This window comes from Panthera onca, chromosome E2, assembly GCF_046562875.1.
Source record: "Panthera onca isolate mPanOnc1 chromosome E2, mPanOnc1 haplotype 2, whole genome shotgun sequence".
Classification (NCBI taxonomy): Eukaryota; Metazoa; Chordata; class Mammalia; order Carnivora; family Felidae; genus Panthera; species Panthera onca.
In genome coordinates, this window is record NC_138353.1 from 33,911,187 (window position 1) to 33,938,150 (window position 26,964).

The window sequence follows — 26,964 nt, forward strand, 5'->3', positions numbered from 1 at the left end:
TGGGGATGTTAACTAGGTAAAGCATGTGAAGGGTGGTCTTAGCTCACATTCCTGTGATATAAGGAGGTCTGAGAAGGCATGAGATGACCTTCCAGGGCCTCTGCTAGTTGGAAGGTCACTGGGAAGTTGCTTCCCATGCTGGTGGCTTTCCCACCGCGTGTTCGGCATCCCGGGGGCAGAGGGACATCGGGTGGGGGTCTGCTAACATCATCGAGGGCTCTGGTAACTGTGACTCCCGTGGTAGAGCTGGATCCTCTGAGGCCCAGAAGGGGAGTGAGGTTCACACCAGCAGTGGTCAGGGCTGTCCCTGGATGTCTGGTAGCCAAGCATCTGCTGGAATGAGGCCGGATGTTAAGGAAGACAGCCTGGGGTGGGGCAGCGAGAGCCCTGGTCGGTGGGCCTGAAGGTCCCGAGTGAGTCCTGGCGCCCTCTCCATGCCAGCTGGCTGACCCCAGACCCCAGGCTTCTATGTCCCGGTCTGGAGTCCACGCTGTCACAGGCTGGGGTTTCCACGACTGTTCAGTGAGGTCACAACGCGGAAGTGCTCTGTGAAAGCTGATCCGTCGGGTTACAGCATCGTGATTTTGGGTCCTTGTGCCTGACGCTTCTGTCCCTCAGATTCCCCTTCATGATTTTTGGCACCTGCCTTACTTACTCCTTTTTGTAATCAGCCCTTCTTCTCCCATTCTTCGATTTTTTGTTTCTTTGGCTGGTTTTTGTTTTTTTACTTAAATACATTTATTTTGAAAGGAACCCCCCTCTGACTCCACCAAAATTAGAAGGCCAGCCTCCTTTGCCAAAAGGAGCAAAGACCATCAAAACCAACACAGTGTTTTAGCAGCTTTATTAATTTATAGCAGAAGGCCTTGAGCTGGAGGCCTGGTCTCTCTCCGTTCGGAGCGGAGCTTGGTCAGGGCTAAAGAGGGCTTAAGGACTGAACAGCAACAAATTGAGACTTTCTGTGCCGTGTAATTGGTAGGTATAACTGACACTGGGCCCTTGGGCCCTGCCTGGAATCATCGTGCGTGTGTGTGTGTGTGTGTGTGTGTGTGTGTGTGTGTGTCTCACTCTCACCCACTGGAACTGTTGCTCTGAGTGTTGTTATAGAGACTGGAGTTTGGTTATAATGAGACCGGGTCTTCTCTTGGCCTCCTTGACTCTACTAAGGTTTCAGGGCACAGAGCAATCAGCTCTCCAAAGGTCATCCTTGGGTATTGTGACTAGGTAGAGGGCCAGGCCTCAGGTGCAGAGCAGGGGCCCAGTGACTCCCCTGATCCCTTCCAGATAAACCGGGACTACTCCTTCCTGGACTACATCCTGGGAGGCTGCCAGCTCATGTTCACGGTAAGTCTCTCCCCCCAACCCCACCCCACCCAACCCCAGTGAGGATCCTCCCTAAGGGCTTGGGTCACCACTGTAGCAGGAGGGACATGGGGTAAACTTCGGGAATGACTTCTCCAGGGCAAAGGGTGTGTCTGGCCCAGAGGAGAGGGCATAGGTGATTGGGCCTGAGTCAGGGTGTAGCTAGAGTTCAGGGCATGGTTGCCCAGCCCTCCGAGGATTGCTGGTTACACCTCTTCAGCAGGAAAAGAAGCTCTTCAATGGTCAGAAGGCCTTCCTGTCTCCTCTGCTGCCCCTCCTGTTTGCTCATTCGGTTCCATGCCCACAGGACCCCACTGTTCCTCCAAGATGCCACGCTCCTTTCTGTTCTAGGGCTTTGCATATGCTGTTTCCTTTTTCTGAAATGCTCCTCCGGAACCTTCTCATGGCTGCTGCCCTACCACCCTTCAGGCCATGGCATAGAGGTCACCTCCTCAGGGAAGCCTCCCCTGATGCTTCCTGCTTCCTTCTTGTCTCTTCTCCTATTTTGATTTTCAGGACACTTGCCACTCTGAAATTATATAAGTATTTTTTCTCTTGTCCCTGTTTGTCCCACTCTGCAGACTGTGAGTACCTTTAGTGCAGGGATTTTGTTTTGTTTCTGTACCAACCGCAGCAAATCACTCAGTGCCTGGCACACAGTAGGTATTTAGTAAATGAACTGTGCCTCTGCCTGTGGCCTGGAGTGTAGGCCCCACAGACTTGTCCTGTCCATCTGGTCTTATGCTCCTCACCCAAAGGGGACCTTGGGGCCCAGGGGTCCTGCTGGGGTCCCATGCTCTTGCCCACCTCCCTGCCTTGCCTCACTGTTCTCCACCACCACCTCTAGATTCCATGGGGCGGGAGGTCATCTGCATGAGTATATGGGGTCATGGGATTGGCCTTGTTGATCTCTGACCCCACTGGTCACCACTACCCTCTCATTCCAATAGGCTGGGCTCTCCTGTTCGTGTGTGTGTGTGTGTGTGTTCATTCAACAAATGGATACTGAGCACCTCCTCTATGCCAAACCCATCCCACCATGACCAAGTTCTAAGGTGGCCATCTTTCTCCCTGGATCCCTCTCCTAATCCCCCCTTGCCAGGCAGGCTTGTCCACTCATCTGCTAGCCCTCTGGGGGCTGGGCTGGAGTTCTCTGCAGGCTGAGAGAGCAGATATCAGCCCCAGCTCCTGCGGAGCATCTTCCCTGGTGGTCTGTGCCTAGTCCCGGACCTGGCTTCAGGGGCACGTATCTTGCCTACAGTGAGCACCGACTCTGGGCAGATGGGCACTGCCGTACGAGGCAGCCCTAGGTCCCGGGGCCTCTTGGTGGAGGCGGCTTGGGGAGGGGAGAGGGTGTCTGGGAAGGCTTCCACGGGGCAGCAGATCCAAACTGGGCCTGAATGATGGAGGAGAATTAGGGAGAAAAGATGGCCTGGCTCTTTAGGTAGAGGGAACCTCATGAATAAAGGCCTGGAAATGGAAACAGATGAGTGTGTGGGTAGTGACAGTGAGGGGGAGAAAGGAATTTGGGACTATGAGTTGGCTTTGTGTCACATCTGGGCAATAGACTTTATGCTTGAGTAATAGGGAGCCAAATGGCACTAGAACCAAATGGCACTGGAACCAAAGGAATGACAGACAGTTTCCAGATGTCAGACCATCTTACGGAAGGGTGGGTTGGCACAGGGAGATGAGTGGGCTCCCCATGTCCCATCAGGCTCATTGTTCCCTGGGGATGCGATAGGGAGCTAGGGTCTGTGACCACCCTGAGTGGCCTTTTTTTTTTTTTTACCCCCACGCTACAGGTTGGGATAGACTTCACAGCCTCCAATGGGAATCCTCTGGACCCTTCCTCTTTGCACTATATCAACCCCATGGGCACCAACGAATATCTGTCAGCCATCTGGGCTGTCGGGCAGATCATTCAGGACTATGACAGGTAAACTCGGGGAGGGACCATGAAGGTCAGCTCCAGCTTCATCCAACCAGGAAGCTCAGCTTATCAAAGCTGGAAGGGACCCAAAGATCATCAAACCTAGGAATGGCCAACACATGACGTGCCTTATTGCCCCTTCCCACACCTGCGGCAGACTTCGCTAGTCAATTGCTGACCTCTTACCTTCGGAGCCCAGATCCGCACTGGAATCCTTCTCCATATGGTACCCCAAGTAGCCAGTAAGAAAAGGAATCAAGATGGAAAATGAAACGTGTTTGCTATTGCTGCAACTTTCCCTTTTAGAGCTGGGGAAATGTAGGCTTGAGAAGGGGGTAGAGAATGTATCCGAAGTCACACAGAGCAGGGGGACTGGCACCCAGACATTCTGATTCCTGGGCCTGGCACCTACTGGCCTAATAGTCTCACTCCTGCTGGGAACTTGGAAGGAGCAGCCAGCACGTGTGGGCCCTCTTCCCATGGCCATGCTTCCTGGAGATCTTTGGGCTAAGGAGGGGGGGCAGTGGAAAGTCAGTGAAGGAAAGCTGTGTAGGGGGTGTGGCCTTGGAGGATCAGAAGTCACTTGAAGGTTATGGCATCATTGCCACAGGTGGTGCTTGTTAGGACCTCCAGGCCAGAGGGCAGAATGACTAGGAAGCCAAAACATGGGGAACAGGGAAGGAAGGTGCAGGTGCCAGAGATTTGGCAGGAACAACAGCAGGCTCAGGAATCCTGTGTGCACTTGGCCTCCTTGAGAGAGACAGCCTTACTACCAGTGTCTGATTCCCAGGTCCGGGGTGGGGGGTGGGGGGCTGTGATCCCTGGCCACATTAAGAGAGGTATAGCCCACAGGGCAAGGGAGGTGAAAGTCCCCATCTGCATGGTTGGGCGGAGGAGCCTGCTGTTGCTGCTCTGGAGTCCCTTGTATCCAGCTGCCCACTCAGTCCCTTCACTGAGCCTCCTCATGGGCATTCGGACTTAGCAAAGAAGGACCCAGTAAGCTCTGGGCACCTGCCCCAGCCCCTACCCCTCTCACCCTCTTCCCCATCTCCGTGAGAGGCACTACCACTCACCCAAAACCCTTCACTTTTTCCTTCCCTTATCTCCCCCAGTGTTCTTTCAGCAAATCCTTTCCAAACCTAGTTGAATCTAGCCCCTTCTCCCACCCCTACTGCTACCAGCCTGTTCAAGCCAGCATCCCTTCCCGCTCAGACCCCTTCAGTAGGCTCCTCACTGGTCTCCCTGCTTCTGTCCTAGTACCTGGCAGTTTGTCCTTCACACAACAGCCAGGGGATTCCTCAATATGTAAGTTCAGTGAATGAACAGGTGAGACATGATCCCTGCCCTCAGGGAGTTCCCACGCAGGGAGGAAGACCGGGAACGAATCCCTGGAGTTCCGAGAGAGCGGTTTACATGTGAGGCAGGACCTATGGGAGCACCAAAGAGAGGCATTCTCAGGCCTCAGGGAAACCCACAGAGAGAAGGGGCCATTTGAATTGGGCCTTAGTGGATGAGTAGGAGTTTGCCACAGGGAACAGGCTGGGGGCAAAAGGAGATATAACATGATTGAAATTGGAGCGTGAGGTGCCCCGTGTGTTTGGGACACAGCTAGTGGCCAGTGGCCAGGGCTGGGCCAGTGGGGTATGAGGGAGGGCAGCTGGAAGGAGATGAGAGTAGGTCCTAGGGCTGGATGATGAAGGGCCTTGACACTAAGCCAGGGTTCTCATTTAGGAGAATTTTTCTCAGACAGAAATGGGAGGTTGAGAGACAGGCAGTATATTTCTGTAACGACTGTGGTTTAGCGGATGCCTGAGGTCCCAGTTTGAGAAGGACCTAAAAGCTGCATCCAGGCCCACCGGTTAGAAGTTCTGTGATTGATTAGCCATGTCTGCCACAGGTGTGGATAGGGTCAAGCCTCACGTTCACCAGGTACTTAGAGGTGGGTGTGAGCTCAGTAGATCATTCACACAGAGCTCGTTCTAGAGGTGGTGAGCTTTTTCCTTCTGTCCTTGGAGGTGTGCAAGGCAGAGTGGGCCCAGCCCTGGGTGAGAGCTGGGAGGGGTGGGTGGGGGCAGTGAGCCCTCTGACCTGATGTCTTACAGTAGTTTTCTTCTCCTGTCTCTGATTAGTGATAAGATGTTTCCGGCTCTGGGCTTCGGGGCCCAGTTACCCCCAGACTGGAAGGTGAGTGGAGCTGGACTGTTTCCTTTTGGTCGAGATGGGATTTGTGTGTCTGGCCTTTCTGGAATCTGGAAGTTGCTGGAGGCCCACCCAGCTGCCCTGTGTTCTCTGCATTTACCCCAAACTCACACTCTTTCCTCAGCCTGAACCTCACGGAGGTGCTGGAGGCTATAATGAGCGGGACAGTTATGGTCTCTGACCCCTGGTATTCAGGTCAGGTTAAGAAGACAAGTAGGAGGCCAGATCTGGCAAACAAAAATCCAGGATACCCAGTAAGTTTGAATTTTAGATAAACACATTTTTAAAGTATAACTATGTCCTAAATATTGCCTGAGCCATACTTATCCTGAAACGTTATCCATTGTTTATCTGGAATTCAAATTGAACGGGGTATCCTATATACTTCTGGAAGCCCCCAGGACTGGAAGGTCATCAGTGCTGAGATGGGGCAGCGTGGGCCTGGGAGGAGCCTAGAGGAGGGCCCCAGCCTGGCCTGGGGGTAGCAGGGAAGGCTTCCTGGAGAGGCATGGTCTAAGTCAAGAAGGAGTTTGCAGAGTGATTGGGGTTGGTGATGGGGCAGAGAGAGTGTTCAGAGCAGAGAGAACCAGCTTTGCAAAGTCTGGGAGGCAGGGGGGACAGGGCAAGTTGGAGGAACTGAAAGAAGGTGGCCGCGATGGCCTCTTTGTGGAGGGTGGAGGGAGACATGGCTAGCAGGGTGGGGGGCCGGCCATTCAGGGCCTCAAATGCTAATTAAACAGCAATGGGCAGCCACTGGAGGGTCCATGTAGAGCGTTACAATCCAGGTGGCATTTTGAAGACTTTTTAAAATGTCTTTGTTTTGAGAGAGAGAAAGCGTGCATGCAGGCTCGAGCGAGTGGGGGAGGGGCAGAGAGAGAGAGAGAGAGAGAGAGAGAGGATCCCAAACAGGCCGTGTGCTGTCAGCACAGCACCCAGTGTGGGGCTCCATCTCACGAACGGTGAGATCACGACCTGAGCCAGCATCAAGAGTTAGACACCCAGGTACCCCTTTTTAAAGATTTTTTTAAAACATTTTTTATTTATTTTGAGAGAGAGAGAGCAGTTGGCATTTTGAAGGCCCACTCTGGCTGCTGAGTGGGGACTGGCTAGGGTGAGAGTGGGCCAGATGGAGGGATGAAGAGAAGGAGTGCTGTCCATTCTCCAGGTGAAAGAACGGAGGCTCAGGTAATTTGCCCAAGGCCGTGTTCCCAACAGGGAGCCTGGATTCCAGCTGGGCAAATGGACGCTTCCATTTGTTCTCAGGGTCTGCTGCCTCTCCATAAGTGAGAAGCCTGGGCTGTTGCGGGCACAGAGGGCTCCTAACCTGCACGTGTGTCTCAGCTAGTGCCCCCTCTTGTTGCCCTGCTGTGACCCACTCTGCTTCCAGTGAGCATTGCCCTCCCACCCTCTCTAGGGAGGACCATCTTCACCTAGGATTTTAGGGAGCGGCTCTGTGGCCTCCTGGCCACTGTTCGGTGTGGGGGTGCAGGGGGCAGGATCCTGCAGAACCAAAGCCGGGCCTCTGGGCAGACAGTGATGCCACTGGGGGCAGGGCGGGCTGGTGCGGCCAGGCCCAGCAAGAGCCCGTTGCTAGGACACCAGCCAGCTTTGAAAGAACTCTGGCTGAATGAGACGTTTTCTCGCTCAAAAGCCTCCTTGGAAATGTCACAGGGCAGCTCTGGAGAGGCTCGGGCTTGGCCAGGCTGGAGGGCCCGGCGGCGCCAGGAGGGATGTGGGAGCCAGGATGGGCAAGGGCACATGCCAGGCCTGGCCCTCCCAGCCCCTTCCCTCCCTCTCATTCTAGCTGGCCTTGCCCCAGCCTCTTGAACCTTCTTTCATTGCTCCCCACCTCAGGGCCGTTGCGCCTGGCCTTCCCCTGGCCTGTTGCTCCTGTTCACCTCTTTCCCACTCTTAGAGGCCAAGAGATCTTTCCCTCTGGGAGGTCTTCCCCGAGGAAGCTCATGCGGGGCCCTCCTCTCGTCCAGTGAGAGGCACTGTCCTCACAGAACTTTATGGTCGCCTCTGTATGTGTGGGTTGGCCTGTTTGTTGCCTCCCTCCAGGGTTTCACGGTCCGGGAGGGCCCCCGCTTTCCTCCTTTCTGTGTCCCAGCTCCCAGCACACATGAAGAGTGCAGAACTTGTTGACAGTGAATCGGCGGCCTAGCAGCCTGAGCAGACAGAAGTGTTGGTTCTCTGAGGGTGAGAAGCTCGAAGGAACGTGCACTTGGGACCTTCGATCCTCCCTGGGGCTGGGCCAGCTGCGCCCCAAGCAGACCCCTACCCTGGATGGTGGCGGAGGGACTCAGGAAGCATTTTCCTGAGGAGATGACATGAAGGCTTGGACGTTCAAAATGAGCCAGAGTCGGTCAGATGAAGAGAGGGATGAGGCGGATAGGAGGGCACGCGAAGATCTGCGGTGGGGAAGTGCACAGTCCATGACTCTCCCCACTGTAAGGATGGGGTAACTGAGGCTCAGAGAGGACAGTCCCTCTGGGGTCCCTTCAGCTCCCTCCCCCATGCCCTGCCCCCACCAGGGCCACAGGGAGCAGCCTCTTAAGTAACTCACTGACTTAGGGCCAGGCTTGGTGAACAGAACCACTGATTGTCACAAGGCAGCAGGGAGTCCCAGGACAAAGACCTGTGGCCAACAGGCCCCCAGGGGCCCCTAATCTGGCTTATGGCCTCCAGGAAACTTGTCCTGTTTACAGGCATTTCTTAGGCAAACCAGGGCAGCAAGCATAGGAGGGGGCTGGGCTGCTGAGGGCTTGTCTCCCAGATCTGGTCCCAGCTCTGCTGTGGCTCATTCATGTCACCTGGGCATGCCCTGACCCATTCTGAACCTCAGTCTTTTGACCTGTAAAATGGAGCTGCTGGTCTAGGTGACCTGAGGGACCTCTGGGCTAGATGAGTGACCTCCACAGCCCCATCCACTTGGACCACCAAGCCCTCATGCAAAGAAAGGGGGGAAGCAGTGAAGAATCAGGAGTCTGGGTGGCCGAGAAAGCAGAATATTACTCCATTCCTATCAGGAGGGGGCTTTCCCCCTTGGTCTCTAAAATCTCCTAAAATCTGATTTTGTAGGAAGTCATTGGCCCACAGAGGCCTGTTTCCTTGGCAACGATTTTCCTCTCTCAACCCCTCGGTACAAGCCCCCCTCTTAATCTCTGTAGAGGCTCATGAAGTTGCCATGGCAATGAGGACCTCCAGCCCCCACAGCTGGAGCCCAGATTGGGGTCAGGATGAAGAGGGTCCCAGGGTAGGGAGAGGACCCAAGACGGTCATTAGGGGACTGGCTCCGTGCCAGCCTTTAGGGCTGAGGGAGCAAAGAACAGAAAAGCTGTTGCCCAGAACAGGAAAGTGTCTTCTCAGGCCACCCAGTCACCCATAGGGCCCACCTGGGGTGAACTCCTCGTGCTGAGTCTCACCCCTCTTGGCCCAGGAGGGCTCACAAGGCCAGGACTCCAACTCCCACTGGACGCATGAGAGGCTCAGGTCTTAGGCCTGTTCTGCTGTGTGGCCTTGGCACCTGGCTTCCCCTTTTTGGGCCTCTGTTTACTTGTGAAATGGGTACATTGGACTTGGTGGGGGCCTTCTAACATGCACGTTGTATAGAGCTAATTGTCTTGGAGCTAATGAGTCGTCTGGGAGTGTTTGTGCCCAGACTAAAGCTCTCACCTGGCAGATATTCCCCTAGACCTCTTCATCTTCCTAATTTAAAACTGGTGGAAGAGTGTTAGAAGGCGGAGGAGGGTCGGTAAAGTATCCTCTGGACTGAGAAGTCACTTTAAGAGGGAAAAACGAAGCAAGCCACTCCCTACCGTTTCCACAGCTTAATTCAGGATAACTTACTGATGGGCCAGCAGAACCTTCAGCCGCAGCTTTTACAGAGCAAGGGGCGTGGTGGTGAGGTCACAGGGTAGTTATCTAAAGTGGGGCCCTCTGTGTGCGCGCCTTCTCTACCGGTTAGCTAACGTAGGGCCTTCGTGCACCACTTTATAAAGATCAGAAGAAGCCCTCCTGCATTCCCATGTGGGCGTACGTTAACCTCCTTGGGGCCTAGAACACGTAGCCCCGAGGGAGGTCATTGTGCAGACACAAGATGGAGTCCTTGTCCGCACGCCTACCGAGAGGAACGCCTTCTGAGGTTAGTGGGTTCAGGAGGCAGCCTAACCTTGGTTCTAGTCCCAACCTTGTCCTTCGGTAAATGTGAGAGCCTGGGAACTTTCTAGAACACTCTGTGTCTGTTTCATCTTCTGAAAATGGGGTAATTACAGGCCTTTCCCCATTGGGTCATTGCCAGGAGTGAGGGGATGCCTGCAAAACTCTGAACGTGGGTTGTGGCATGCGGTAGGGAAGGGGGCTGCGTGGGGATTTTGTGAGAGGGCAGCAGGACAGAGAGTGGGGAGGGCCCCATCAGAGGCCCGGGTTCTGCAGCCCCCGCAGCCCCGAATGGGGTCTAGTTATTGTTCCTCTGTGTTCCTGGATCGGGAGTGTGCAGAATAACCCACAGGGCTGGGGGCTGGGTCTGGAGGCAGAGAAATGGGACCGGGCCCCAGGGGAACTGTGATAGCTGTCCCTGCCCCCCGTTCCTCTGGTCCCATTATGCTTCCTCATCCCCAGTCCAGCTCTGAGCAGGCTGTCCGCTAATCGCTAATCCCGTTTGGCTCCCTGGCATAACACAGGCTCCTTTGTTAGCACTCCTGCTGTTAAGTCAGGGGAAAGCCCTCAGGGCCCTACAAAGTGGACCGTCAGTGATGGCCTGTGACAGAGGCTCAGTTCAAATGCTCCTGGAGTCCACCTAGATGCCTTCAGAAGCCTCTCTGTCCCACTCAGGAACTATCTTGGTGGGGCGAGGAGACACAGGCAGCAGCCTGACACACCCCCCCCCCCCCCCCCCCCCCCCCCGGCCAACAGAGATGGGGGTGATGTGGTGCCCATTACAAAGTGAAGGTAGTCAGACCTCTCTGTGTGGCTCAGCCCCAGCACCGGAAGGTGGAAGCAGATGTAGGGGGGTGTCAATAGCCTTGACCTGGGGTGGGGATGGGGCTTGAAGAGCCAGGTACCCACAGAGGGAGACTTGGCCCAGCAGTGGGTGGGGCTTGGAGCCAGGAGGCTGCCGGCTCAACATTTTCTCTGCACTTCAGGTCTCCCATGAGTTTGCCATCAACTTCAACCCTACCAACCCCTTCTGCTCAGGTGAGTGCTAAGCCCACCTGCATCTGCGCTGGGCAGAGGGAGGGGCAGAGTATAGGTTTTGTCTTTTTCTCCCTTCCCCTCCCCCTCATGCTTGCTCATAATGACAGATGGGGAAGAGCTGGAGGTTGGAGTCAGGTGGTCCTGGATTCAAGGCCAGCTGCTGCCCTTTCCTGGCTGTGTGACCTTGGAGAGATCACTGCACCTCTCTGGGCCTCTGCCTCCTCACCTGCCCCAGGGAGTATGATACCTGCTTAGCTCACCTCACTGGGTGGTCAGGTGAGAATTAAGGGAAGCGTTGACAGGAAGCCCTGTGTAGAACAGGACGAGGTGAGGGTGGCAAATTATATACCTGCCTCTCGCCTCCCACCCGCCCTTGCTGGGAGGACCCAGCCCTAACCCCACCCTGCTCCCCCTGCCTTCCACGAAGAGCCTTGGCACCCAAGGACTGAGGGTTGCCAGAGGGGAGGGGGAGAGAAAGGGGCAGGCAGTGAGTGTGGTGCCTGTGCTCACCCCTGCCCCCTTGACCTAAGGAATTTCTAAGCCTCCAGAATCATTTGAGAAACTATTGGAGGAGGAAGGGGGCCCCAGGTGGGTATGGAAGAGGGTGGTCCCTGCCATCACGAGACCTTCCAGCCTAGGATCTGGCTTGGGTATAGCACCTGCCTTCCCTGGGGGTTCCCAAAGCTGGGCCCAGTTTGTACTTGGAAGGGAAAGGTGTCAAGTCACCAGCTTGCAAATGATACTGTGACTCAGAAGCCATGGGCATCTATGTGTTGGCTAAAAATGTAGCCCTCTGCTGTTCCTGGGCTCTGCCTCGCTTAGAGCAGGTCTCTAGAGACTTTGTCCAAAATTGGGTTGGTCAACCTCCTCCCCAGACAAAGGCCTCCTGGACAGGACCACCGGGCAGTGGGATATTCTTAGGGGCCGTGCAAGCATCTCAATTCCCCACGGCAACCCTCAGCCAAAGCCATAGCATGTCCAGAATGGACCTTAAGACTTGGGCTGCCAAGTTCCTTCTCTGGGAAGAGCCTGCTGGGTCCCCTCTTGTCAACTGCCCAAGAGTGAAGATTATCAGTCCCATTGACAGACAAAGAAAGACATGAGCTCAGAAAGATTAAACAACTTGCCTCAGCTAAGAAGGGGCCAAGGCAGGATTTGAACTTAGGTCCGCCTGACTCCATATTCAGGACTCTTTGCTTTATACTTGGCCCTGCCCTCTGGGAGCTTCCAGTCTCATGGGACCTACACTGGCCACCATAGGGGCATTAAGGGTGAACATGAAATAGAGGTAGGGTCTGCAAATGGGATGAGGGTAGGTGAAGGGCCGGGGGGCAACCTTGCTGATACAGTCTTCTCCTCGAGGCAGGTGTCGATGGCATCGCCCAGGCATACTCGGCCTGCCTGCCCCACATCCGCTTCTACGGCCCCACCAACTTCTCACCCATCGTCAACCACGTGGCTCGGTTTGCAGCCCAGGCCACACAGCAGCAGACAGCCACGGTGAGTAGGCAGCCACCGGCATGGACGTGTGGGAGAGGGCGGGCACTGGCTGGGCCCTCCCTGCCTGACATGAGGGAGGGCCAGACCGGGGCCTGTCTTTCCAACTCCACCTGCCCCCACAGGGCTGGGGAGCTGGATATTCTGCCTTCTGTGCCTCAGTTTACCTGCAGGTCTGGCAAGGGGGTTGGACCAAGCTCAACTCGATTGGTGCTGGCTTTCTGGAGCACAGACTTGAAAAAGACACAGTGATTCTGTTTATGCTTAGTGGTGAATAAGGTTGTGATCACAGGGGGTATTTGGTATTCCTGGGATACATGGACACCAAGGGATGGTGGTCCTTGCGGGCCCTAAACCTACCCTCTGGGCCACTGTCTGGCCCAGCGGTGAGGCGAGGGCCTGGCCGGACACTGCCAGTGGCATCTGGAGTACATGGCAGATGGCCATCGTGGGCACCTGCTCCCTAGCCTCAGGCTGAATGCCCGTGTTGGGGTCACCAAGGGTCGCCTTGTCCACTCTTCCCTCCCCCACCGGGATTTGCGCTGACTTGACTGGTGGGAAGTCTTCTCCCCCCCCGGCCCCAAGGGCAGTGTCTTGTGTAGTACTTCCCAGGCCCTGTCCCCAGGCCCACCGGTCAGGCTCAAGCCACGGCTGGAAACCCAGCTCCTAGCCCTGGGGTGGAGCCTGGGCTGCCACCCAGGAGACTTCGGTCTGACTCCTGCCTGGCCACTCCCCCCGGGGGACCTTCATGAGCCTCTGCCCTTCTCTGGGCTTCCCCCTTGGAAAGAAAGAGTAGCTGCACCCATGCCTAGGTTCTCTCTTGACTTCTCCTTCCCATGGCCAAGGCCACCGTCTTCTGTCATCTGACATCACAGCCACACCCTCACCCCTCTGACCCCTACAATCCATTCTCCGGCCTGGAATCCTTTTAACAGCAAATGTCAGATCTGGCCCCTCCAGGCCCCTCCCTTCCACAGAGACCTCCTCTCCCACCCTTCCCCCACACTTTCCTCCCTTTATGATTCTATCACCAACCTCATGCCTGTTGCTCACACACAAGCTTGTTCCCCTCACAGAGCCTTTGCCCCGGTGACACTCTGCCCGGCCGGTTCCACCCATTCCTCAGGGTCCCCTCAGATGCCCCCACTGTGGCGGGCCTTGACCACCCCTCTGAGGTTGCTCTCCCACCTTCTCTGTTTATTCTCGTTTGGACTCCGAGGATGGCAGCAGCATCATCTGTTTAGCTGTCTCCATTTCCTCGTCCGTTGTGCGTCTCTCCCCATGACTCACAGCCCCACGGCCCCGGGCTGCTGCTGTTGTGTCCGCCATCACCTCCTGCCGGCCTGTGGCAGGTGCTCAAGCATCATGGCGGGGGGGTGGGAGGGTGGATGAATTTGTCCTAGGCCCTGCCTCGGACTGGGCGCTATGCAGGACTCGAGAGGCAGGAGGAGGGAACCCAGCAGGGCCTTTCCTAAAGGGAAAGGGAGGGTGAGGCCCTACCTGGTCACTAGGGAGGTGGAGGTTGGCTTCGGGAGTGGTGGTAAAGATGGAGGAGGTGGAGGTTATGAGAGCAAGAAAGAGGACACCAGGGCTGGCCCGGAGAGGGCAGGACGGAAGGACACGGTCTAGTTGTTCAGAAGGCCACAGGGGGCTCTGGGATCAGGCTTCCAGGGTTTGAAGAATCCCGCTCACACTCCTTCCTCGTTGTGACTTGGGCAAATCACGTAACCTCTCTTAGCCTGTTTCCTTGTTTGTACGATGGGGGTACTAACAGGACCTACTTTGAGGAGGTGGTGTTCGGATTAGCAACATCATGCGATGCCTGCACCCAGGAGGAGCAAGGCCAGGCAGACAGGACGCCAGAGGCCGGGACAACGTGAAGGAGGTCGGCATGCAGGTCAGGGGAGAAGGAAGGCGGTCCTGGCATCTTCCTCAGGGGGCATGGTCTGCTCTAGTGCCAGTCCTGCCCGGCCGCTGGCGGCTGAGGCCCTGAGGCCAGTCGCTTCCTGCTCTGAGCCTCTCTCCGTTATGAGGTGGGAGAAATAAAGCCCCCCTGGGTGCCCTGAGGATCTGGGGCAACCTGAATGAGACAGCAACCAGGGAAAGGCCTGGGAGGGACTACTTTTGCATTCCTGGGGTGCAGGGCTGGAATGGGTTGGAGGGCAGACGAGAGGCAGCCCTTGGGCTTGCACCGTCTGGAGGCCTGCCGTCTGTGAACCAGGCCGTTGTCACCCCCAGTCTGTTGTCCACCTGAGTCAGCTTTCAAAGGGATGGAAAAACAGGCCCGCACTCTTGTTTAAAAGGAAGAAATGCAAATGGTAGCAGGAGCGAAGCCAGTGCTCTTGCCAGGCTTACCCTGCAGCCAGGGTAGGACCGGGCAGGACGTGTGGTCCTGGGGGGAAGGGTGCCTATGTCTGCTAGGTCCCGGGTGTGCCAGGGGCTTGGGCCCTGGGTGAGGCCAGGAAGGGGATCTTTGTGTCCTGGGGAATAACTGCTGACGGCTCCCCAGAGGGGAAACTTGGTCTTTTCTCTGTCCAGCCCCTGATCTTCTCAACACCCCAGGCACTTTTGTCACATCCCTGGCCTCCCACCCTGGGGAGGCAGCCTCCTCTTGGCACCCTCACCCCTCATGGAAGCACTACCCCGCACCCCGGTGTGACTTGGGCCACTTCTAAGCAGGAGTGGGACAGAGGGCCTCTCTCAGCCCCTCTCACCCTGACGTCCACATAGACAGGCTTCTCCACCTCTGGCCTTGCTGTCCCACATCTCACTGTGCTCCAAAGGTGGTGCCGCCTGATGGTTCAGCCTCCGGCTCCAGAGGCCCGGCGACCTCGTTCAGACCCCAGCTGCTCCACTTGCCTGGCCGTGTGACCCAAGGCAGGTTGCCGAAGCTCTCTGAACCTGTTTCCTCACCCGTACCATGGAGGTGATGCAACAGTGGCTGCCTCATGGAAACACTGTGAGAATTCAACCAGTTTGGCATGTAAATTGCTCAGCACAGTGCCTGGCACACAGTAAGCACTCAAGAAATGTGGGCGGCTGAATCTTCTGGGGTCACCTCTTGATGGCACTGAGCACAATTAGACCCAAGGCAAACGGAAATAATTTGCGGATTAACTGACACGTTTGCACAGCCGCTTTAGGGGCAATACGTGGTGTGGCTTCACCTTCCCTGTCCCTAGATGTATGCACACCCACGTATAGGAACTCGAGAGCAGGTGGTGGGAGGCAGCTCTCTATGCAGGCCTGTCCTCTCCCGTTCACACACACACAGCCTGTCTTCCTGGATCATGTTTTTTGTGCGGCACTGGGGAGACTGTGATGCACGGCCTCTGCCCTTCCAGAGCTTACAGTCTAGTGGGGACCCTGGCCTGGAAACCAGCTGCGGGTGCAAGGTGATCAAACCCATGGTGACGGAGGTACAGGATCATAAAGGTGCGCCTAACCTAAGGGGACTCAGGGAAGGCTTCTTGGAAAAGTGATGTCCAGGCTTGGAGGATGCTTAAGGGTTAGCCATGAGTGGAGTGCCCCAGACAGAGGGAACAGCATAGGCAAAGGCCAGGAGGCGCCGTGTTTGGACATAACTGAAGGGAAGGAGTGTTGACGTAAGAGGGGTGAATGGGGATGGATGAGGGCCAGCTACCACAGGGCCTTGGAAGCCAGTGAGGAATCTGGATTTTCTCTTGAGGGCTGTGGGGAGCCACTGAAGGGTATTAAGAGGTTCATCTGGGGCCAGGTGGGTCCCTATCGTGGGACCTTCATCCTTCCCTCTGCCCATAAACCCTGGGTCTTGCCCATTCCTGGTTGGCTACCTAGGTATCTGCTGTCCCAGTGGCGGGGGGAGCTGGGACACAGTCATCCTAGGAATTTCCCCCCACCACCAGAAGCTTCTGTAGCCAACTTCCAGAAATAAGCCAGGGAGCAGCTTCCCCAGACTGCCTGGAACTGTCATGGTCGATTTTTTACAAATCAGATCACATATTAAGTGCATTAGGGGAAGTGACTGTTTACAGTTCCAGAAGCCTGAAGAATCTCTGGGTAAAGGCAAAAGATACTCCATCCCTGAGTCGTAGTGGGGGTTTTAATTTTGGTTAGAACACTGACTGGTGTGTTTCTGGAGCATGGAGCCCTCAGAGTGTGGGGGGAGAGAGAAGCATCCAGAGGAGACCTCCCCAAGGGGTAATGCTGGCAGGGGAAGCAGAGCTCAGGGCCCAGAAGGGCCTTCTATCTGCTTGGGATGGAGGTGTGGACGCTCAGATGGATCTTGGAGCTGTGGCTGGAAGGGTATGCCAGGCAGGAGGAGAGGCACCAGGAAGGGCATGGAGGTAGGAAAGCTTGGGGTTGGGGAGACCTGGGCTCTGTGTGGGGACAGCAGAGCCTCCTTCCTCCCTCCTCCTGATTCTGCCCTTCATTCTCCTCTCCCACAGCCCCCTCCCACTTCTGTCTTGGAGGTGGGGCTGTGGACCCCTGGGGTTGTAGTGGCTTAAGAGGCTCCTGGACAACCTTGACTCTGCCTGGGGTAGGTGAGGAGCCCAGGACTTGTTAGCTGCACGTTCATTGCCAAGGCCTGCCCAGCTGGGCAGAAGCTGCGGTCGAGCACGTGGTCGTGAGCATTATGGCGGGCTGGTGCATTAGCAAGGGCTAATGTCCAGTGCCATGGTTCTGGGCTCTTCCCTGGGCTGCTGTCTTGGACACTAAGGCTGTCTGACCCCACGGTGTGGGGTGAGGGGGTGCAGAAACCGCCTCCCTGCCAGGGCCCACTACTGGAGAAGCTCGGCCACAAAATGCGGGTGGTAGAGGAGGACACTGTGGAAAGAGCCCCAGCTGTAGAGTCAGCCAGGCTGGTGTCTGAACCCACACTGTGCTCGTTCCCAGCTGTGAGGCCTTTAGCAAGTCACTGAACCGCTCTCAGCCCCTCTCCCCATCTCTAAACTGGGAAGCACAGGGTGAGGAGGGCCAGCACTGTTGCCGTGTGAGCAGGGACTTCTTCACCCTGGGAGTTGGTACTCGAGGTCCTGCGGGAACCCAGGCCCCATTTGCGCCCACTTCCCTGGGAAGAAGGCTCTAAGGCCTTCCTTAGAGGAGGCGGCCTGGGGGCCACAGGCTCCAATCTCCTAGTGTAGAGGTGCGGCCGATTGAAAGGGGAAAGCCAGGAGGGTCGTTGGAAGGAGGGTGGGAGGCCAGTCCTGCCCCCAGTGGTGAACCTGTTGACGGGGGCCAGGCATCCTCCCTCCCACCAGGTTAGGTGCCTGGGAAATAATGCTCTGGACTATCCTGCAGGATGGAAGGGGGGCCAGAGGGCCACTTAAGGAAGGGGTGCTGGAGCAATGGTGGGCTGTGGGGGGGAACAAGGGTGTAGATGGGGTTATAAGGCCCCCAACCAGGGAGGGGGGCAGGGGAGGGGAGGGGGAAGGGCAGCAGCTGCCCTCCACTGCAGGGATCTAGGCTGTCATCTCCATAGCAACAGGTATCCCCAGCCAAGGGCTTGGTCTCTTAAAGGCACAGTGCAGGCTGTGCTGCACGGCAGCCACAGGAAGCAGGGGGCTTAGGATGGTGTGTCTACACCTCCACACGGCTCACTTGCTCCCACTGCGACTGTGTGAGGTACAAGGGGGAGAGCAGGGCATCCAAGGGGGCCTCTGTATGTTCCCCAGGGAGCAAATGGCTTTGCTGGGTGAGAAGGTGGCCAGGCGCTGATCTGAGATCTGGCTTGGGTCTGCCCTCAATCACCTGGACGAGGCTGGGCCCCCTACTTCCTCTCCTGAGAATCCGGAGGATCAGGCTAGGAGGCAAAAGCTTCCGAATATTAGGGCCACATAGGGCTTTTCTGTTTATGTTACAGAGGAGGAAAACCACATTCCTCAAAAAGGGGCCAGAGGGTGCTAAGGTCAGGGCCAAGTTGAAACTGAGGTCTCAGCCTGCTTAGAATGCTGGGTCTCTGCCCAGACCAGCCAGTGAGCCTTCCTGAATCTCATTCGCCTACCCACCCCCGCCCTTTGCAGTTCACGCTATGGCCAACATCACCCATGCTAATTAGTGTTTTTAAGTAATTTTATAAAGAAACTTTGTAGCCCAACTAAGCGAAAAGTTACACTTGCCATATGTAGAGAGTAACTGTAAAAATAAACACAACAAACCGGACCTGATAGTGAAGTCTAGCTAGAAACTATGGTCCCCCGAAGGGCTGTGCTTCCCGCCTCTCTGTTGGTAAGGAAGGTTTGCAAATGGTAGGCGTTAAAGGCACACTAGAATCAAACAAGACTCCCTCCTGGGTACAGTTTGTGGAATTTAAAGACCTGTGCAGAATTAACACCATGGCTTGATGCTGTCTGCCGTGTGACCCCAAGTCACTTACTACCAGCAGAGTCCCACAGGGCCAGAAGCGCCCGCCTGCATGACCAGTGCGCCGTCTCAGAGGCCAGCCGTGCCGATCGGGCACAAGCGGGCTGCGGGGGTTTCTGCGCAGGTGGAACAGAGCCAGGGAGGCTGGCCCCCGAGTCCGTCGGCCAGCATGGGTCTCCCTTCTCAGCCGTGGTCCTGACTGCCAAGAACGCAGCTGTTGACGATGGAGCGCTGCCTTCCTCCCAGGGGTCCGAAGGTTTGGGGGAGGCTGGGGAGCGGGGGGGCAGAGGCCTCAGCGTACCTGCTGTCTCCTTCCCGCAGCAATACTTCATCCTTCTCATCATCACGGACGGCGTCATCAGTGACATGGAGGAGACGCGCCATGCCGTGGTGCAGGCTTCCAAGCTGCCCATGTCCATCATCATCGTGGGCGTGGGCAATGCCGACTTCGCTGCCATGGAGTTCCTAGACGGGGACAGCCGCACACTGCGCTCCCACACGGGGGAGGAGGCTGCCCGCGATATCGTGCAGTTTGTGCCCTTCCGAGAGTTCCGCAACGTGAGTGTGGGCCTGGGCTGGGGAGGGGGCACTTACGGGACCCCAGCAACCAGTTAGTGAGGATGAAAGTCTGGGGAGTGTCTGCCTAACCTGAGGCTCCTCCGCCCTCCGCTCCATTGACTGCGCCCCGCCCGAGGGCCTGCCCCGAGAGGAGGCCCCGCGACCACATGAGCACTTGCTTCCCTGAGCTCGAGGAACACACAGGGTATTGCCTGATCTAGACTGGGGCTCCAGGGCAGGGTTTCATGGAAGCCCTGCCCTCTAACCTGGGTCCTGAACCAGAAGTTGGGAGTTATCCCTGTGGGTCCAAGCCAGGCAGGGGTGGGGGGGTGGTGGTGGTGTGAGAGCAAAGGCCCAGAGGTGAGAGAGGCTTTCCTGGTAACCTTACCTCAGCCAGCATCCTTCACAGACAGGAAATGAGGCCCATCTTAGGATGGCCTCCACAGGGGGACTGGTAGCCCCGCCTTGTTCCTGGAGGTGGCTCTGAGCCTATTTGCAGGTGACCCCAGGTCTGCCCACAAGGTCACTGCTCTGGCAGTTGGGCCCACCAGGATCCCAGAGGGAGCAGTCTCTCAGATGCCACCCTGTACTGCCAGCCTGGGGCCCAACTCTTATTTGACCAGAAGCTCACTGTGTGGCCTTGGGCAAGTCCCTGATGTCTCTGGGCCTAGGTTCCCTTGGCCATAAGGCCTCTCGGGGTTCTGTGGCTCAGATCCTATAAACTAGTCCCAGCATGAACCGATTGCATATTTTATACCCAGTGGTGCTCACAACTCTGCCCAGTGTCCTCTGGGTTTGCCTGAGATGGCCCAGCTCCTTCCTCTGGGGCATTAGCTTCCTGAGGCTCGATGCTGGGCCTTGGCTCCCCATTTAGGCTGAGGACACTGACTGACTCCCTATGCCTGGCCTGCAGCTGGGTGTTCAGCGGTGAGCCAGTCCCAGCCCATTTATGGTGGCCAAGGAGGTGCTCAGGAAATATCTGCCAGGGGAGTAGGCTATGCAGCTCGCCTCCACCATCTCTTTCCCCAGGAGCTTCCTACACACAAATTTATCCTAAAATGTTACTCCCAGGCATCTCAAGTGCTCAAGGTAAGAATCAGACTTCATATAAAGGAAAGCGCTGCTAGCCAGTGGGGTTTCAGGCCTGGGCCGGGACAAGGGATGCGCGTTATGGACCACTCTGGCCCTCCAGACTGCTCTTGTCCTCCAGGGACACCCTCTCCCTCTAGCAGCTGTCTGGGCCTGGTGCCTCTCACGACTTTCCTCCAGTAACCCTGTCTCTCCTCTCCACCTTACCCTCCCCCCCCCCCCCCCCCCCCCGCAGGCGGCAAAAGAGACGTTGGCCAAAGCTGTGCTGGCGGAACTACCCCAACAAGTTGTGCAGTATTTCAAGCATAAAAACCTGCCCCCCACCAACTCGGAGCCTGCCTGAGCGCCAGCCCGTGCCCAGCCGCAGCATGCCGGCTGGGCCTCCCGCCCTCTCCAGGAACGTGCACGCTCACCCTGCTTCCTTGTGGGTGGCTTTTTTAACCATTTTTTTTTTTTTTTTTACAACCGGACCTCCACCCCCAACTTCCCCCAGCCCAGCTGGGCTTCCTTTGTTGGAGTCGACTGATGATGCTTCCGGGCCAAACTGGCTTCCTCCCTACCCTTAAGTATTGAATGTACTTTGTATAATTTTAGTGGAATTACTGTTATTAAAGAGAAAATTTTTACAATCATAACTGGCTTTTTCCAAGTAACTAGCTGCAGACTCTGAAAGGAATGTGTCCCCAGTGCATACTTTGTGTCATTGCCTGCACCTAATTCCTGCTCTGTTTTTTTATACTGTGACTGTGTTCTATTTGTAATACTCAGGGTAATAAAGGAGTTTCAGATGTTCCTGTGTCCTCTCCTTCCTCAGCTGGGACCCGATGGGCTCACTGATCTGGGAAAGGAAACACGAAAACCTCTTTCTCCCAACAAGCCCGGCAAGATGGTGCAATCATTTCTACTTAAGGGGGGGGGGGGGGGGGGGGCAGGGCACACATTCCACACAAACAGTAATCCCTCTGTTAAAGTGGCACAGAACTTGGCACATTAGATAGCTGTGGATGGATACAATGCCCGGCCCCACCAGTAACTGAAGCCCATACAGAGCCTACACCAGTCTCTGGGTACTTAGGCCCAGCCACTACCACTGACCCCTCCCCCTCCTTCCTCCTCTGTCTACACTCTGTCCTGAGTTGCACCACACGGGCACACAGGATAGCAGTCACTGATGTCCATTAGCTCCTCTTCCTGGTCTCCAGGCATCGGGGGATGGGCTGTGGTCTGCTCTATGTGAAAGCCTCTGCCCTCAGGACGCTAAACAGGGCTGCTTGTGTCCCTGCTGACAGCAGCCACTGGTTTCTAGGGCATGCCACACCCTGGCGCAGGCCCAAGTTCATGAAGCTAGCCAGGCGTCCTCCTCTTTTTCTCTGGTCTACCTCCGGCCTTGGAGTTTCCATGAGCCCCTGCCATAGGCTTCTGTGTAACCAGTAACAACCAACATTTATACTAAGCGCTGTTTCTGGATCCATGTTAAGAGCTTTACAGGCATAATCTTGATGAATCTTTCAATCACCCCTGCCTAGGACCATTTCAGAGACGAGGAAATGAGCAGAGAAGCTAATCAAATCTATTAAAGGCAGAGCCAGAACTTCCATCTGGATCTGGCCAATTCCAAAGCCTCTACTGACTCCACTGCAACTTCCTTTGACTCTGTAAGGGAGTCTGGTCCGGTTGCTAATGAACCTGTCCTTCCTCTGCACTGAAACTGGGAGGTCTGTTATCTCGACCTCCTCTCCCAGGTCATTCTCCCTGGGCCCCGCTAGACCTGAGAGCACACACCAGGCAGGTTCCTACCTCTGGGTACCTGGTAGGCTCGGGAACCGAGGTCTGTCTGGTGAGGGCGAGTGAAGGAGATCTTCGTTCTAAGCTTCCAATACCCCTGCTGGTTCTGTGGCCACCAAAAGTCGAAATATCCTTTAGGGACACGTTCACTTCCGAAAGGGCTGCAGGATCGCATGGAGCTCTGCTCCCCAAAGAACCTTTGGGAAATCACAGCACAATGGCCCAGGGGCCAGCTGGCAACACGGATGGAATCCCAGGGCTAGTGTATTGGCCTCCTTTGGGTCATGCCTAACTCCTGCTTATGCCAGCTGTAAGACTGCGTGCTAAATAGCACAAGTCTGCTGGTTTGCCCACCTGCTCAGAAGCTGACATGAGTCTAGCTGGATGTCACATCCAGGGAAGTTTGTACCCACCCAGCCTGGAAGAATCTGTCAAGTCCTGCAGTCAAATCCTCTACCCCTGAGATATACCCCCTAATCTGTCAACTTATCATTGACCAGAGGTCTCTAAAGGGGGGCAGCCTTCTTCCTCCCAGCCCCACATCCCCTCCTTGGCCCTTACAGGACACGTATATTGCAAGGGGTGGGGGGCACTTCTCATGCAGACCCTTCCCTTCTACCTCCCCATGGGAAGAATTTACCAGATTGGTGAGAGAATCCCTGCCTTATGTTGGGGTCCATCTCAAAAGCTCAAACTCTTATGGACCACCTACCTCAGGTATGGTGGCCACAGCCTTCACTCACCTCCAGGCTTCACATGGGAGCAGACCCTGACATCTCTGCTTTCTTTCCCCTTCTCTGCCCAGGTTGAGTAAATCAGTCAAGCAAGCCCTCTACTCCCAGCTGGCTCAAGTTCACAGGGGAAAGGAATGCGCCCGAACTCCTGACCAGGCGCACAAAAACAAAAAACAACAAGCCAAAATAAATAAGTTCTGAGGGTGTAACGTAAAGCATGGTGGCTATAGTTGATAATACTGTATTATATCTGAAAGTTGCCAAGAGCCTAGATCTTAAAGGCTCTCATCACAAGGAAAAATAAAAAGACCATTTAGCAATATACACAAGTACTGAATAAACTGCACACCCGAAACTAATGTCAATTATATCTCAAGAACAAATTGAGCTTCGGCGATGCTGGTACTTGATTCTTGGTACATGGATAGCAAGCTAAAAAGTGAACTTCAAAATCTAAAAGACCCCTCCACCCTTGAATCACTGCTGCTGAGGCCTGGGCACTAGCATTTGTTTAAAATTTTCACTGACACCACAGAGTTAAAGGCTCAAATTCAAATTCTGGTTCTGTCACCTAACTGTGCAGTCACAGGCAAGTCATAGAACCACTACGAATTTCGATTTTCTCTATAAAATGTAGAGAAGGGCTGCTTCGTGGGACTTTTAGGATGAAAGATATTACAGTCCACAAAAATGGTCCACAAACGTCCCAACCAGTGCCTGGCACACACATAGCAGCCTCTCGGTATACAATGAATGAATGAAACAAATCCACACAAGGCATAATGACATGCCTGTTACTAAAACAGTAAGGGTGGAATCCAGCCAACAGCTCAGAGTAGTGGCTGTCTCTGGGTTTTGCTGTCCTTCTCCTCTGTGAAATGCTAATGCTGGGCCACATTCTGCCTGTCACTGCTGGGACACTCCCCTTCTCCCTAAACCATAGCTCCAGCAGGTAAGGGAGCAAAATGCCAGCTCTTGCCAGCGTCACTAAGGCACGAATGTGCAACTGGCTTCTTGTGTTCACCCTGTGACTACAACGAAGTTGCCAAGATTCTAGCCTCCCACCAAGTAGAACTTACATTCCATACTGTTACGTGTAAGTAGGCTGGGCACGCCAGGAAATCAAGACAACGCTTGATTTGGACGCTCAAGTCCAAATAATGGTGCACCACCACTAAGCTCTCCTTTTTGTTTTTCTGGAAGGGGCTTAAGACAACAGCTGAGCCATATACCCAAGAATAGGACACCCGAGCCAAGGAACCGGGTGTGCCTAAGCAATTAACATTTAGCTGAGAGGGAAGCATACAGCAGAAGCTGGTGGTTGGAGCTTTGACGACCAGATCTGACCCTTCATCATGTCAGTGTTTTAGCTGCAACCAAGTACTGCCAGTAGGATGGGGAAAACCTGCCATAAATCAGCACTAACGGAAGCTCTGGACGCCCACCGCGAAACAGGGGAGGCCAGCAGTAACAGGGCTATTGAAGATGGCTACCATTTACTGAGCGCTGTGTGCCAGATCCCACACTAAGTACCTAATCCAGATTATCTTTCACCGTCACTAGAAAGCTGGTCTCATTATTCCTATTTTCCGAGGAGGAAACTGAGGCCCAGAGAGGTTATGGACCTTGTCCCAGTGACCCAGCTAGAAAATGTCTGGCTCTGAGCACAAAACCACTATGGTACATCCAGGGAAGAGAGAACTAGGCATCGTTCCCAGGGAGAAGCAGAAGCAGTGGGGGAAGTCTTAGGCAAAAGCAGCTTGTCCTGGGTAGAAAGGAGGTAGCCAGAAGGGAAGAACCTAAGGTGGAAACTGGAAAGAACAAGGACGCAAAGAGCGGGCACTGGTCATCCCTAGCTAGGGGCCCAACTTCAATGTCCGGTCTAAGATACGTCTGAAGAAAGCTAGAGATTCCCACCCCCACCCCAGTCTAAATTTGAGAAGCCAGGTTTTTTCTCCCCTGGGGTCTTGAGATCAGGGAAGTCCTATGTAAACAGATCACCAGCCACCTCTCAGGTCCAGTCACATCAGCTCCCCAGCTTTTTTATAGATGGAAAAATGAATGCTTTGAATTTCATGCTTTCTCCCCACTCAAATGACAGGGTCAGAAGTTAGCAGAACTGGTTGAGAGGGCACGGTGTGACACAGACTAGATCATCCAGAGAGAACTGGCAATAGAGATCCTCAGAGACAGGCTTTCTCCCTTGAAGGATTCAAGAGTTGTAAGACTACTACCACTCAGGACAATGTAAGCACCCTCTGCCCCCCAATACACACACTTTGCCTTTATCCCTTGTCACCTAGTTATAAAACCCCAATTATCTATTAAGGCCTGAGTGCTGTACTTTGTAGATTAAAGCAGCCCGTTTTTTCCATCCTTCTTTGGGTCTAAACCACACTGTCTACACTGGATGCTTTCCAAGGCTGCTTCCTCTACTGGGGAGACCAGAGCCTGCTCTGCTAGTCATAGTTTCTATGGGGCGTGTGTCTCTGTTCCAGGACTCTATACCAACAGGTACAATGAACACAGTGAGGTGCCACCGGTTACTCTCAGTCTTTCCTGTGACATCAAGAGCAGAAATCTCCATCTGAAGAGCCTCAACTTTCTCAACACAATCTAGCTGTGCTGGTAAATGCGCAGGGGGCTGGGAGTGCAAGATTCGGTACAGGAAAAGCAAGATCTTGTTCTCTGACATGTATCAGCTTTCAAGTTAACGTGCAGTTTTAATCCCTGTAACATTTTGTCAACTTCCAACAACAACAGAGGCCACAAGTTATAGTAATGGCTTCCTAAAAGTCAAACCACACAAAGACAGTGATTTTGAATCCTTGGTCTGCCTCCTGAAATGAGGTGAGGTTGCTCTGGGTACGTACTGTAATAATGACAGCACGATCGCAGGAACAATGAAGCAGAGAAGCAGAAGGTGCCTACACAGTTTTACCTAAATGTCTTGTTTGTTAGGATGAAGCTGATGCGCCTGTACCAACGGGAACAATTAGCACTGAGTGGTTCTGAAAAGGAGGAAGAATTCACAAGGCATCACTTATGGGTGAAGGGAAGTCACCATCTGCTAACAGGCCCGGAGTGTCACTGCAATGGAAGGGGAAAAGGAGTGGGTTGGAGGAGATCCAGGGGCCTCTCTGCCCACACGAAGACTGAGTAGCTTCTCTGCCTGCCAGCATCACAGTGTCAACACATTCTCTGTGTGTCTCTCTCCGTCTCACACCCAGAGAAGTAGAAACAATTGACGTAGGAACCCAGGGGAAGAGAGAACCGTACAGATTCATTCTCCTGAAGTGGGGAGCCGTTTTTTTGTTTTTTTTTTTAAAGCCCATACCTCCCTCGGTCCATAAGGCCTTCATACCTCATCTGACTCCATCCTGGAGGGAAAGTGCCTGCTTCCCTTTAGGAGACCGAGGTGGGACAGTACCTCTAAGTCTTCGCTGCTCACAGCCTTAAAGCTGCCCTGTGTGCAAAGGGGAAAGAGCAGAGGGGAGGAAAGGACAGGGCAGCACCTTTAGGCCAGTAAGAGCTTCCGTGGTTAGAAGCCACAACTATAAACGTAGCAAATGGAGAGGGGCCTCGACAGTACCCAGCAGGGGCAGAAGATGCAGGTGTGTCCCACTGGTGTGCACTCAGGATCCTACAAGCTGCCAGAAATAAGTCACTGCATCTACACACCTAAATAGCACTTCTGCTTCCTGGCCACGATGAGATAAGGCCTGTTTGTTTCTCCAAGCTTTAGAGTCTTAAACGCCACTGGATGGAGGGAGGAAGGGGAAGGAGAAGGAAAAGGAAGGAAGAATAAGGAGAAATTTCACAATGAGTGATGAGTGTTAAGTGACACTCCCTGCAGACGCAGTTTAGAATCTTTACTTAGTCACACAACATCGAGAATTGGTTAGTTCCAAGGGAGGTCGCCATTCCGTCACCCGGCTCATTTCTCCCACCCACCCCCCCGTCCCCCATGTGTTCCACAATGCAGTACAACCAAACGGGATGGTCATCTAGAGCCGAATGTTTAAATAATACCTGTCCAATAACTGCCCTTGCTTCTTTGTGCTGTTGGGAAAGGAAAAAAAGAAAGCAACATGATCCAAACACTCTGCACACCAGTGGGTGCCTATCTTCCCAGGGCATTTTCAGTGGAATTTCTGCTGAGCCCTCCTCCCCTCCCCCCAGCACATCAGCAAGGAAAGACGCAGCAGGACAGGTCTGGACATCTGCACTGGAGTGAAAAGAGAAACCAAACACAAGTCGGGCCACAAG

The 26,964-nt window shown here is 54.7% G+C and overlaps 1 protein-coding gene across 4 annotated transcripts in view; it reads left to right on the top strand.

Annotated features, from left to right (window-relative positions):
* CPNE2 (copine 2) overlaps nucleotides 1-20,968 on the top strand; it is a 47,509-nt gene extending 26,541 nt beyond the window's left edge. For 2 of the 4 annotated variants that reach the window (XM_078438796.2, XM_078438798.2), the window contains 7 exons: nucleotides 1,285-1,344; nucleotides 3,168-3,301; nucleotides 5,425-5,479; nucleotides 10,639-10,690; nucleotides 12,057-12,190; nucleotides 18,851-19,087; nucleotides 20,412-20,968. In XM_078438796.2, coding sequence (XP_078294922.2) covers nucleotides 1,285-1,344; nucleotides 3,168-3,301; nucleotides 5,425-5,479; nucleotides 10,639-10,690; nucleotides 12,057-12,190; nucleotides 18,851-19,087; nucleotides 20,412-20,519 — 780 coding nt within the window. In that variant the 3' untranslated portion in view covers nucleotides 20,520-20,968. Of the gene's footprint in view, nucleotides 1-1,284; nucleotides 1,345-3,167; nucleotides 3,302-5,424; nucleotides 5,480-10,638; nucleotides 10,691-10,797; nucleotides 10,967-12,056; nucleotides 12,191-14,970; nucleotides 15,202-18,850; nucleotides 19,088-20,411 lie in introns of those variants that run through there. The other 2 variants (XR_014136244.1, XM_081791545.1) reach the window with 2 other exon arrangements.
* The last annotated feature ends 5,996 nt before the right edge of the window (nucleotides 20,969-26,964 follow it).